A 12,554-nucleotide genomic window follows, 5' to 3' on the forward strand; every position below is an offset into this window, starting at 1 on the left:
GACTAAGACAGGATGGTGCTTACAAGTCAAAACTCATCAAGCCGCATCCTTAAATCTGTGCATTTTATTGTATGCTGAGTATACCTCAAAAGAATTGATGTATAAAAATATTCTGACTTTAGCTTCTTTTTAGCTCTTTCCAGAAGAGTGCATCATTATCATGATCATCACTGTTTCACACATCATTTTCTTTGTCTTTTCAAAAATCATTTCTACATAGAACTGCTTGTAAATGGAATCAACTCAAAATAAGGAAGTTACCATAAACAGCTTATCTCACTTGACTCTTGTGGATTACTTGTGGATTACTCTTGTGGATCATGTTAACACACACATCAATATTTAGAAGAGAAGAATGTACTACTGTGTAAATGTGTTGTATGCAATACTGGAGGATTTTTAAAAAATAAGTGCACCCAGGAATATTCAAAAGATACAAGTATGCTTTAACTCAGCCTGAAGAGAATTCACGAGAAAAAACGTAATTTCTTTTCTTATTTTTAAACTGAAGTATAGTTGATTTACAATATTATATTGTTTTCAGGTGTACAACACAGTGATTCAATATATAGATTATACTCATTTAAGGTTACTACACTTTAAATATATGACGCCAGATGCCACACTCTTCTGGCCTCTAGAATTTCCACAGAAACTTCAGCTGTTGGCCTTCTGAATTAGCGTTTTCCTTTTCTTCTTATATATACCCAGGTGTGGGATTGCTGGACCATATGGTAATTTTACTTTTAGCTTTTGATAAATCTCCATACTGTTTTCCATAGTGGCTGCACCAATTTAAATTCCTACCAACAATGCATGAGGGTTCCCTTTTCTCCACATCTTCACCGACACTCGTTGTTCCTTGTCTTTTTGATAACCATTCTGAAAGTTGTGAGGTCGCATCTCATTGTATCTCTGATTTGCATTTCTCTAATGATTAGTAACGTTGAGCATCTTTTCATGTGCTTGTTGGCCATCTATATGTCTTCTTTGGAAACTCTTCAGGTCCTCTGCCCATGTTTTAATCAGCTTATTGGGTTTTTTTTTTCATGTTTAGTTGTATATTGTGGATATTAACCCCTCATCAGATATATCATTTGCAAATATCTGCTCCCATTCATTAGGCGGCCTTTTCATTTTGTCAATAGTTTCTGCCACTGTGCAAAACCTTTTTACTTTGATTAGGTTCCATTTGTTTATTTTTTCTTTTGTTTCCTTTGCCAAAGGAGACATATCCAAAAATATATTGCTAAGAAGAATGTCAAAGAATGCACTCTGTTTCCTTCTAGATGTTTTATGATTTCAGGTCTTACATTTGAGTCTTTAATCCATTATGAGTTTATTTATACATAAAGGGTGAGAAAGTTGTCCTGTTTGATTCTTTTGTATGTTCCTGTCCAGTTTTCCCAACACAATTTACCAAAAAGGTTATCTGTTCCCCACTGTATTTTCTTGCCTCCTTTGTTGTAGGTTAATTTCTGTATAAACGTGGGTTTTTCACTACTGTAGTTTTGTAGTATAGTTTGAATTCAGGAAGTGTGATACTTCCAGCTTTGTTCTTCTCTCTCAAGATTGCTTTGGATATTTAGGGTCTTTTGTATTTCCATGGAAATTTCAGAATTATTTGTTCTAGTTCTGTGAAAAATGCTATTGGTATTTTCATAAGGATTGCACTGAATCTGTAGACTGCCCTGGGTAGTAAGTTCATTTTAACAATATTAATTTTTCCAATCCATGAGCATGGTATATCTTTCCATTTGTTTGTATTGTCTTCAATTTTTTTCATTAATTTCTTATAGTTTTCCGAGTACAGTCATTTTACCTCCTTAGATTTTATCCTAGGTATTTCATTCTTTGCATGGGATTGTTTTCTTATTTTCTCTGATAGTTTGTTAGTGTATTGAAATGCAACAGATTTTTGTATATTAATTTTTTATTATGCAACTTTACTGTATTCTTTGATGAGTTCTAGTAGTTTTCCAGTGGTGTCTTTAGGATTTTCTATGTATAGTATCATGTCATCTGCAAACAATGACAGCTTTACTTCTTCCTTTCAACTTGGATCCCTTTTGTTTCTATTTCTTGTCTCATTGCTGTGGCTAGGATTTCCAATACTATGTTGAATAAAAGTGGTGATAGTGGTCATCCTTGTCTTGTTCCTGATCTTCGAGTCTCTTTCACTTTAAGTCTGGGTGTGATTGGCTGATGGATGAGCTAAGCCCTGGTGCTCTTCTCAGTGCATGGGCCCTTTAAGAAATGTCTCCCAGATTACTACAGTCTTGTGGGTCCCATTAGTTTTCAAAGATGTTGGGGGTCATCTCTCTGGTGCAGGTCTTAACAGTTGAGGTTACTGATGTGGAAATAAAACCCTTTTCAACTCAGGGAGAAGCTTCGGGTTTTGAGTTTTCTCTGGGTTGAGTGCCACTGTGCTGGGGATGGGGTTTATGGCAAGATTGTATCCCAGCCTCCAGCCCAGTTTGAGGTGGTTTTCCTCTTGTTTGCCTGATGTGGTCATCACTTAGCCAGTCTTTAGGTTTTTTAAAGAGAAAATTGTTCTGTATGTAGCTGTAGACTCAGTGTGCGAGAAGAAGTGAGATCAGGATTTTCCTGTGTTGTCACCTTGAACCAGAACTCTGTTGTTGTTTTGCTTCCTTCCTTGTTCTTTGCTATTTTCTAGATAGTTCTGATTACCTTTGGCTATCTCAGTCATTTCTGTAGGTTTGGGAGTAAAGGCAGAAATTAGAGGGACAGAGATCCCACTATAGTAGTAGTGGCAGTGTAACCAGTGTTTTTTATTTCTTGTATTTTGATGCTTTGACATCTGGGGCCTTCCTGACCCTGAATGGACTACTCCTCCCAGTGTTAGTCAATTTTTAGAGATAGTAAACAAGTCTCCCATGAGCAGTTTTCAAATACAAACCAGACAATCCAGAGCCCACATTCCAACTACCTCCTTTCTGAGCTCTCACACTTAGGGCCACTATCCACATGCCCTAATCACCCCAAGGCCAGGTACCAGATAGCTAGGGACAGCCCCTATGCCACAGAGACCATTGACATTATTCAAACTAGCCAATCTTAAGCCTGCTTACCTGGCCTTGTCTGTTCCTTCTCATGGAAACCACAATAAAGTCTCTTGCCCACAGTTCCTCCCTCTCCCTCTGCTTTGTGACCAGCATCACTGCTTCCCTGTGTGGCCCCCATGGCATAGTGTGTCCTCTTTTCTTGGAAACTGTGAGTAACAAACTATCTTTTCAATGTCAGTTTCCTCCTGATCTTTTGGCCTTACTATACCTCAAGTATTCTATTAATGCACAATATTTAAAACAGGTAGGAGAAAACTACCAATCCTTTCTTATTCCCTATCTTTTTTCTGCATCTGAAGAGACACTATTGTGTGTGTGTGTGTGTGTGACTAGTACCAAATAATTTTTCCAGTAAGTTATTTTTCTACATAGATTACTCTCCTCCAAACTCAAAAGGCAAGGGCAATGTGGTGGAGTATAAGGAGCCAGATAACATTCTGGTTCTGGTTTCAAACCTTGACTGTTTAGGTTTTAACATTAATAATGATATTAACTAGAGACAGTTAACTTCACATCTCCAAAGTTCTATCTTTCCATCTTTAATATAGGGTAATAATTTCAATCTAATAAGATTATTTAAGCATGGAATGAAATAACTTCCATAAAGTGCCTGGTGAATTCTTAATTTTGTTATAACTTTTATGTGAATCCTTGAATTTTGGATGGTATCCTGGCTATGATGGGTGCTTCATGAAGTCTGACAATGGTCACTCTTCAACTCATTTCCAAAATTACAGCAGGGGAAATTTTCATTGAACCTTCCCTGGCTTCTCTTTCTTGTAGGATAAGAGATTTTAAAAAAGAGCCTTTCCTAGGAAATGTGTCAATGCTCCTCAATTTGGGACTCCAAGGGATCAACATTTGGGAGCTTTCTTCTCTCGTTTTCACTCTTAAAAGTCTATCTCAACCTGCGATAATCTTTGGCAGCAGTCCTCAAACTATAGTGTAGCAGGACCTCAGTTTTTGTAAATAAAGTTTTACTGGAAAACAGCCACACCCTTTGGCATATATATTGTCTATGGTTGCTTTCATACCCAAACTGCAAAGACCCAAGGCCTGCAAGCCTAAAATATTTACTATCTTGTCCTTTGAGAAAAAATTTGCTGACCCCTGGTCTTCGCTGTTTGAAGTTGGGTTTCTTCCTGTGTGGATTAAAAATGACCACAAATTCTTTGCACTGCTTCCATCAAGAGGCGGGGTTTAGGTCCCATCCGATAATGACTCTAGGCTTGGCCATGGCCTGGTCTGGCCAATAAAACATCAGCAAGTGTGACAAGTACAAAGGCTTGACTAGTGCTTTCCACATTGGGACTTGCCTTCTTAGAACAATTCCCTGAGAACCCCCTCTTCCCCTGCTATGAAGAGCCCAATCTAGTCTATTGGAAAATGAGAGGCCATGTGGAGAAAAAGCAAGGAACCCTTGGCTATAGCTAGCACTAAGTACCAGACAGGAGAGAGAGGCCATCTTGGACTACTTACCCTTCTTCTGCCATCAGATGATTGCAGTTCCATGTGACTCTAGGTGGTAGCAGAAGAAACAGTCAATTCATAGAATCTTTTTTAAAATAATTTTTTAAAATTTAAGCCATTAAGTTTTGCAGTGCTTTGTTATGTAGTTGATAACTTACATACCTTCTTTGCCCATCAAGGGAGAAAATGGCCATTCTGTACACATAACAGTTAGACACTAGCACTTTGACTCCAGGTCTGATCTTTGCTTAAGTCATATGACGCAGCAATAATGACTTTTCATATCAGAGTCAGCTATATACAAGGTAACTTGGGCAAAAGTCAATATTCAGTTCTGACAAGTCCTTTCACATCCTGTGGCACAAACCCTTTTCTGTCTTCTATGTATCTTGTAAGGTTTTGGGGGATGGAGGGAAGACAAGTCAGATAGCAAATGCTGGTAATTGCTTTCAAACTTTGTATAAAATGAATGGTACTACTACTGCTATTGTTGTAGAACATTTAACCTAATGCAGTCAATTCCCTATTATCCATAATGGAAGGCTATGCTAGCATGGTTGAACCAAATTCAGTATAATAAACTTTAATTTCCTGGAATGATGGAAGAGAAATAAGACTCCTCACTGGCTTGAAGGAAATTCCCACGTCTGGCACTAATTAGCAATGTATCTTGAGCAAGTTATTAACTTCTTTAGGCCTTGAGTTACCCTATCTATAAAAATAGAATTACTGATACTGACTCGCATAGTTGTGAGAATTCACTGACATTTATAAGTTATGGAAAACGATGGCCCAATGTAGTGCGTGGAACCATGGAGAGTAGAGACAGCATAGCGTCATGGTTATGTATGTAGGTTCTGGAGCTAAACTGCCTAAGTTTAAATCCCAGCTCTGGCACTTAATAGCTGTGTAATTTAGGCAAATTAATCTATGTCTTACTTATCTCATCTGTAAAATGGGGATAACAGCAGCAGTTACAGAGTTGTTGTGAGGCTTAAATAAACACATGTAAAGGGCTTAGCACAGTAGCTAAAATAAGATTAAGATTGAAATAAACTGATGAGAGCTTAATAATTGTTAGCCAATTATTATTAGCAGTACATGATAGAGCCCTTATCCTTATCTCCTAATCTTCTATGTCAAAGCTAAGCCTCAAATTGATCATTTAGATTTCTTTCTTTTCTCTTTCCATTGCTCTGTCAGAGCGTTACCCTAGGAAGTTGGTGGCTAAATAAGGAGATATTTATTCAACAATCCCCAAAATAAGGTGGAAAAGATTGTAAAGATTTACTGACAAATGCAACAAGTTTTTGTTGAATGCCAATACTAAGTTAGGCACAGTTAGATACACTATTATTTCATGTACTGTATCTGGTATCAAATAGCAAAGCTTAAGAGAGATTATTATCTGTTTTGATGGCATCATTAACATATTTAATTTATAACGGTATTCCTTAGAAAATATGGTTTTATGTTCATATATCTTCCAAGTTGCTATAGGGCATCTATTTGATCTGAGAAACTGACTGCTGTTTAGATCTAGGCATGCAATATGACGTTAGGATCAAAGTAGAAAGGAAGCAAAATAAAATAAGGTTCATAAGGAAAATAATCTTAGAAAGACTAACATGTCTTGGGGGTAAAATGTACATGTATTTTACACAATAAAAACAATGTTCAACGTCAAAAACAGTAATAAGAAACTCATATTCAAATCAGCATTGCCGATACAGAATTAAAATGGGATTCAATTTTGTGGTTCCATTTGCAAATCTGCAAAGTAGGAAGGATCATCCATTTTCCTGTGACTGGTCAAGCAATTTAATGATTACAGTAAATACAAAGTTCTTTTGTAAATGACTCTGTTAATGATTGACTTGTATTTGAAACCACATTTCAGCTCTCCCTTTCCCCTTTTCCCCTGCAAAAAGAAAGAGAATATGAACAGTAAGGAAAACATTTTGAAACAAGACCTAGTGGTTGCTATAATTTGATTCTTTAGACACAACAATGCTTTCTTATCATATAGGTTATTACAGTATCATCAAGTATATCAGGTAAGCAGATCAAGTGCTTTGGAGTCTCTCTATAAATATCAACATCAGGCAAGAGACTATGGCTGTTAAGAACTTGGTTCTGATCAGAATTCCTTAAAATACTGTTTTCCTTTTGATAGCAATTGCCCTTTTGGATGTGAGTGTTTGTCTCAAAAAGATTTGCAGATAAAAAGAGAAACAGCAAAAGGGGCTTACCCCAGGATACCAACTGTAAACCTATTATAAATGAGAGGTAAAGAGCTTCACAACTCAATCTACTATTTCTAGGTGATATCAGAAAAATACTTCAACATCAAGATCACCAACAAATACTCCCCCACTTTCAGATGATGAGCTATTTCAGCTTAGAGTGACCATATTTAATATATATTTTCAGCACCTAGCACATAGTAGGCACTCATTTGTTGAATGAAGAAAAAAACTCTCACCTGTCCAAAGATAAATTTCAACTAAAATAGAATGTTTATTGTCTTCACATGAAATTACATGAACTCTACTCCCCCACATAGTTGAGAAAAAAATATTTTAAAAATTGCTTATCTACACAACAAAAACAATGTCCAATGTAAAAAAAATACCTTTCTAGTTTTGAACTATTGGAACTATTGGAATTAGTCTCAGAAGAGTTCATCTGATTGAATTCGATACAAGGTCTTTCTCAGATTACTCTGTGTAATCTCCCAATTCTGCATGATGCTTGCAATACCCTTCAGCAGTCAATCAGTTCTTCTGATCTTTATTCAAGGCCCAAAGAAAGAAGATGGAAGTGGACTGAGATAAAAAGGATAGTTTTGTCTATGTTCATATAGTGGATACATTCAAGACATATATATGGACAGAAAGGGCACCTCTGCCACAGACTAAGTCTTTGATCTGGGTTAAGTTAGTTCACATCTCTGAACCTTGATTTTCTCATCTTTAAGAGAGATTCATCCTAGAATCTTTTAGCTCCAATGTTCTATGATTTGGTTTTAATAGATGCACACACTGACACGCTAATACTTTTTGCTGGAGTTTGGTCAGTCCTTAGCAAATCAGAAGCCAAATACTGTTCCACTTCTTATTCCACATCTATGAGGCAGAAGCTAATGGAGAGCTGGGCTCCAAAAAGGCCCAAGTGCAATTCTCATTTTTGGCTGGAGCAACGCCCGTTATGTAATTCAATAATTTAAATAGTGTCTAGGTTTAAATGCCAGAGCGTTTTTGTTTTTTTTTTCTGACACTGCACACTGGAATTACATGATGAACTCTGTTCTACTGCTGCCCTATTCCCACCCCTAGAGATTCTGCTTAATTGATCTAGGTGCAGCCTCGGCATCAGAATTTTTATCAGCTCTCTGGGTGATTCTAACCTGAGAAAAAGGTGACTATTGGCATAGAGCAGTGATTCTCAAACTTCAATGCGCATCAGTCACCTGGAGGGAGTATTAAAACAGATTGCTGGGTGCCCTACTCAATTTCTGATTCAGTAGGTCTAGGGTAGAGCCCAAGAATTTGCTTTCCTAAGAAGTTCCCAGGTAATGCTGATGTTTTTGTCCAGAGACCTCACTTTGAGAACCACTGCCAGTAAGGAAATATTGGTGGTGGCACCTGAAGTCCTGAGTTTAAATCCTGATTCTATTACTACCACCTATGTAATCTCAGTAGAACAATTTATTCTCTTTTCTTTAGTGTCTTTTTAACAATACTTAGACTTCAGAGTTGTGAGGCATGAAGAAACAGTGTTACCAATCAGGGTTTAGTTTAGTACCTGGCACAGAATGTAGTAACAGGTATTAATTTCCTTTTTCTATTATACATGTCTAGATGGTGTGATTAAGTTAAATCAATAGCATTGGTTAAAACTTGGCAGGAAGAGACGATTGAAGCAAACAATGTCTTATTAGAATTGTATGTATAATATAGGATAAATGTAGCAAAGTGTTTTAAGTAAATGTCTTAAAAAAGATTTTCATTCAATTTTTAAAACTTTGAACATAGTAATTTAGGTGGGAATAATATTAGCTACAATCGATAAAGTGATAGAAATGTTAGATTCAATCTATAAATAGGATGAATTTTTTAATGACCTACAATGGACTCCAATACTTCATCTACGATAATTTAATTTTCTAGAGAATCAGAAATAAGAATATAATTGAAGTAGCATACTTGCCTAAACCTTTACTATATTGATCTTTAAATGCTATTTAATTCCAGAGAAAACCTGAATTATTAAAGTGCACTGGAATCCCTATTATCAACCAAAGCAAAACCTCTACCAATGATGGGATAGGATAGGTGCTTTTATTTACATATACCAACAAACAGAAAACAAAATAGCTTTCCTTGCTGCTTGCCATTTGCTTCCTTTTGTATGTCTCAAGGTCCTCTCAGGAGTTAATGTCCAAACCCCGAAAGGAATCCTGGGAGGAAAGCAGGCCCACTGCAGAAGCTGCTGCACATTCCTCCAGATACAGGGAGGGCACCCGAGGTTGTGCCTCCACAGAGGGGCTGGTTGAGGTGAGAACTGGAATACTGTTAGGGTTTCTCCATGGAACCTATGAATGCAGTTGTCTAAGTGAGTCTCAGAGGTACTGAACAGTTCAGGTCTGAAGGCAGAAATCCTCTTAGGATTGTTTATAGCAAGTTTCTTCTTATACTAATAGGTGACCCAGAGGCAAGGTCTTAACTGGGGTTTTTATTTTTAAAAGCCTTCCCTTTCCACTCTGGCCTGATGCCATTACGTGACAGCTTTCTTTTTCTGAATTCCTAAAAAAAAAAAAAAGAAAAAAGAAAATGTGTCTGCACGTCTTTGTAGCTGCATCATACTCTGAAAAGTACCATTTCTTTTATTATTGTTCTCAACTATTACTTAACCTGATGATATACTTTTAACTTCTCATCTATTTATGAATTCTCTTGACTGTGAGCTCCTCAAGGGTCCTTAACTTGTCCCCTTCCTCCATGGAACGTTCTCAAGTGCCTCTATTCTCAGTAACCATTCCCTTTGGTTTGCAGTATAAATTTGACACTAACTTACATTGCCTTGCCTATGGAGGTAATTGTATATTATGTGTAAAGGTGTTCTCTTCCCAACTGGAACCAAAAAATAAAACCCTTTAGGAATGGAGGCTATGTATTTTGCTTCTTTGTAAAAGTCATAACAAAGCTGATGTCCAATCAACATTTACAAAATTCTTACCAGATCATTCATGCTAAAAATCGGACACAACTGACTGCCTGAGGGAAAGTCTTCATACTCTTGCTGTCAAGATTATCTAAAGCCTATAGCCTGGCCAGTATATTTAGAGGATGGAAATGATTTTCTTTAAGCCAGAAAATTAGTCTTGGTTCAGCTCTCCTTAGTGCTTTAAAACCAACTTTCAATACCACATGAACAGGAGGGTTCCCACCTCATTTATATCCCTGGTATTCCCTAGCATCCATTCATCCATAAGGTTTCCCCTTGAAACATCCACCAAACTTCCCTAGCCCCTAAAACAAACAAAACTCTTTTCTTCGCCTTCCCTTCAAAACGATTTATTCATTAAAAGCCATAACCAGCGTTCAGAACCTTTCAAAAAACAGTAGCAATCCAAACCCTTTCAACTTAACCGAATTGAAGCAGAGCTGATTTCATGCCCATCCTGCTGGGAGCAGTCCCTTTCTCAGAGTTTGCCTGTTAGTGGAAACAGGAAAGACTGGAAGATAGCCTGAGTTTTTTCACTGGGTTGGTTTGGCCCCATCGCCATAGTTATAGCTCTGACAGCAGTCATTCCAGCTTTAACGGGTCTGTAAGGTACCAAAACAGTCACTAGGGTAGCCCAGAGATTAGTAAGGTTTATATTTACATCTCCCGAGTTTTTTAAACAGACTGACTTGCACAAAGCTGGATTATGGCATTTTACCTCAACTTCACCGCAGCTATTATGAGAAGAAATATTGTTCTAAGATTTTTAATTAGTTGCATCCTCTCTTAAGGCTCACTCTCTCACTCCCGCTACATATCAAATTCTTCAATTAAGATTATCCCTTAATTCTTACATCAGAAACCCAGAAACCAGAGTTGCTTTCTACCTCTTTAATTCTCCGTAAGGCATCACTATTATACTATCATATATGAATACGTACGTGTGTGTGTATATATATATATATATTTGCTTTTTAAAAAAAGTAGAAATTCTCTCCTCATTCACCTTTGTTTGATACAAAGTAGGTGCCCAAGTAGGTAGTTAGAAATTAAATAAAGGACACAAAAACTTCCCAACGAAGATCATTAAAGAGAAAAATCCTTTCTTCCTCTTATTACAGCTGATCTTTGACACATGCCAGGTAAGAAAAAAGGAATCACGCATGGTGATGGGAAGACTGGACCTCTCCCTCTCTGGGTTGCAGCTGAACTTCTATTGGTGGTTCTAGTAAAATATATAACTCTTCATTTGTTCTAAGCAAGTCCTTCTTTCAGCTTTCCTTCAAACAATGCCTTTACTCTCCCATTAGAGTATGAGGATTTAGAGATTTCGAGCAGCAAGGTTCTGGTTGGGTAGCAGTCTCTTTAAATCGTGTGTTGGCTATGTAGAGAGAGGGAAAGTTATGGGAGAACGGCAGGGGAGGAGGGTGAGAGAAAGAGAGAAATGTATCTTCTTCTCTGGGAGCACTGGAAGAAAGCAAGCTTTTCAAAGTCGTTGCCGGTATCTCACGAAGGCCCAGGCTGCTACCATGATGAGGGCAAACACTGGCACCAGCACCACAGTTATGGGAATACCACTTGGCTCCCCTTCACCATGATGTCCTATAGGCCCATTCTGCACCTGTAACTGGAAGAGGAAGAAAAATGTTAACTCTAGCGACCGATGTGTGTTTACCACAACTGAAATGTCCAAGCTGACACATTACCTGGGTCTACAGTCTCTATACCACCCAAAGCTGTAAACCCCAAGCACTATCGAACAGGAGTCCTCTCTGTCTGTCCTGAGTTGATACAACAATCTCACCAATCCTTTGGAAACAAAATAAATCTGATGGGGAGGCATTTAACCTTGCTGTGCTACTGACCTAAAGGGACCCCTGAGATAACCTCTTTCTATTTCTGTACTGTCTCCACCAAGCTATATGTGTATCATACCAGCAAAATGAAGATATGACGTGAAGCCTGTTGATCCTATAGGGAGCCTGGAAATTACTGGGCAGGGGCAGGGGGTGTCCATCTTTCTAGAAAGATTATCAGTCATCAGAGTGCAGTAAGAGCAGCTCTGAGCAATGTTAACACAGGTGCAATGCCATTATTTAGAAATACTTTCCAATTCCCAAAAGGTACCCCCTACTTCTGAAGGTGGGGTCCTGTCCTTCATCCCCTATTCTGTAATACTAGGCAAAGATAAAGGTGAAACCTACATGGAATGGAAGTAAAAGACTCAAAGGTAAATAAGTAAAAATAAATCATATCCTAACAGTTATATTTTTTCATTGCCTAAGCATTCCCTTTTGAGGCTGGTGGTCTTTCTTTATTTCAATCAATTTTGTAAAAGGTAGCCTTTCTTAACATTACCTTTTTTTTAAACCGTTTTTTAAAACTGAAGTATAGTTAATTTACAACGCTGTATTAGTTTCAGGTGTACAGCAAGACGATTCACTTATATACATATTCTTTTTCAGATTCTTTTCCATTACAGTTATTACACGATATTGAATATAGTTCCCTGTGCTATACAGTAGGTTCTTGTTTATCTATTTTATACATAGTAGTGTGCATCTGCTAATCCCAAAACTCCTAATTTATCTCTCCCCCACCTGCCCCCACTATCCCTTCTGGTAACCATAAGTTTGTTTTCTATGTCTATGAGTCTATTTCTGTTTCATAAATAAGTTCATTTGTATCACTTTTTAAGATTCCACATATAAGTGATATCATACAGTATTTGTCTTTGTCTGACTTACTTCACTTAATATGATAATCTCT

General features: G+C 37.4%; 1 protein-coding gene across 1 annotated transcript in view; it reads right to left on the bottom strand.

Moving 5' to 3' along the window:
• Window positions 1-11,271: 11,271 nt before the first annotated feature.
• Window positions 11,272-12,554, bottom strand: part of LOC307049371 (synaptojanin-2-binding protein) — a gene marked incomplete at both ends in the record, with an annotated part of 35,302 nt that continues 34,019 nt past the window's right edge. The window contains one exon of the mRNA XM_079698897.1: window positions 11,272-11,412. Coding sequence (XP_079555023.1) covers window positions 11,272-11,412 — 141 coding nt within the window. The remainder of the gene's footprint in view (window positions 11,413-12,554) is intronic.

The sequence above is a fragment of the Hyperoodon ampullatus genome, assembly GCF_949752795.1.
Source record: "Hyperoodon ampullatus genome assembly, chromosome: 3".
NCBI lineage: Eukaryota > Metazoa > Chordata > Mammalia > Artiodactyla > Ziphiidae > Hyperoodon > Hyperoodon ampullatus.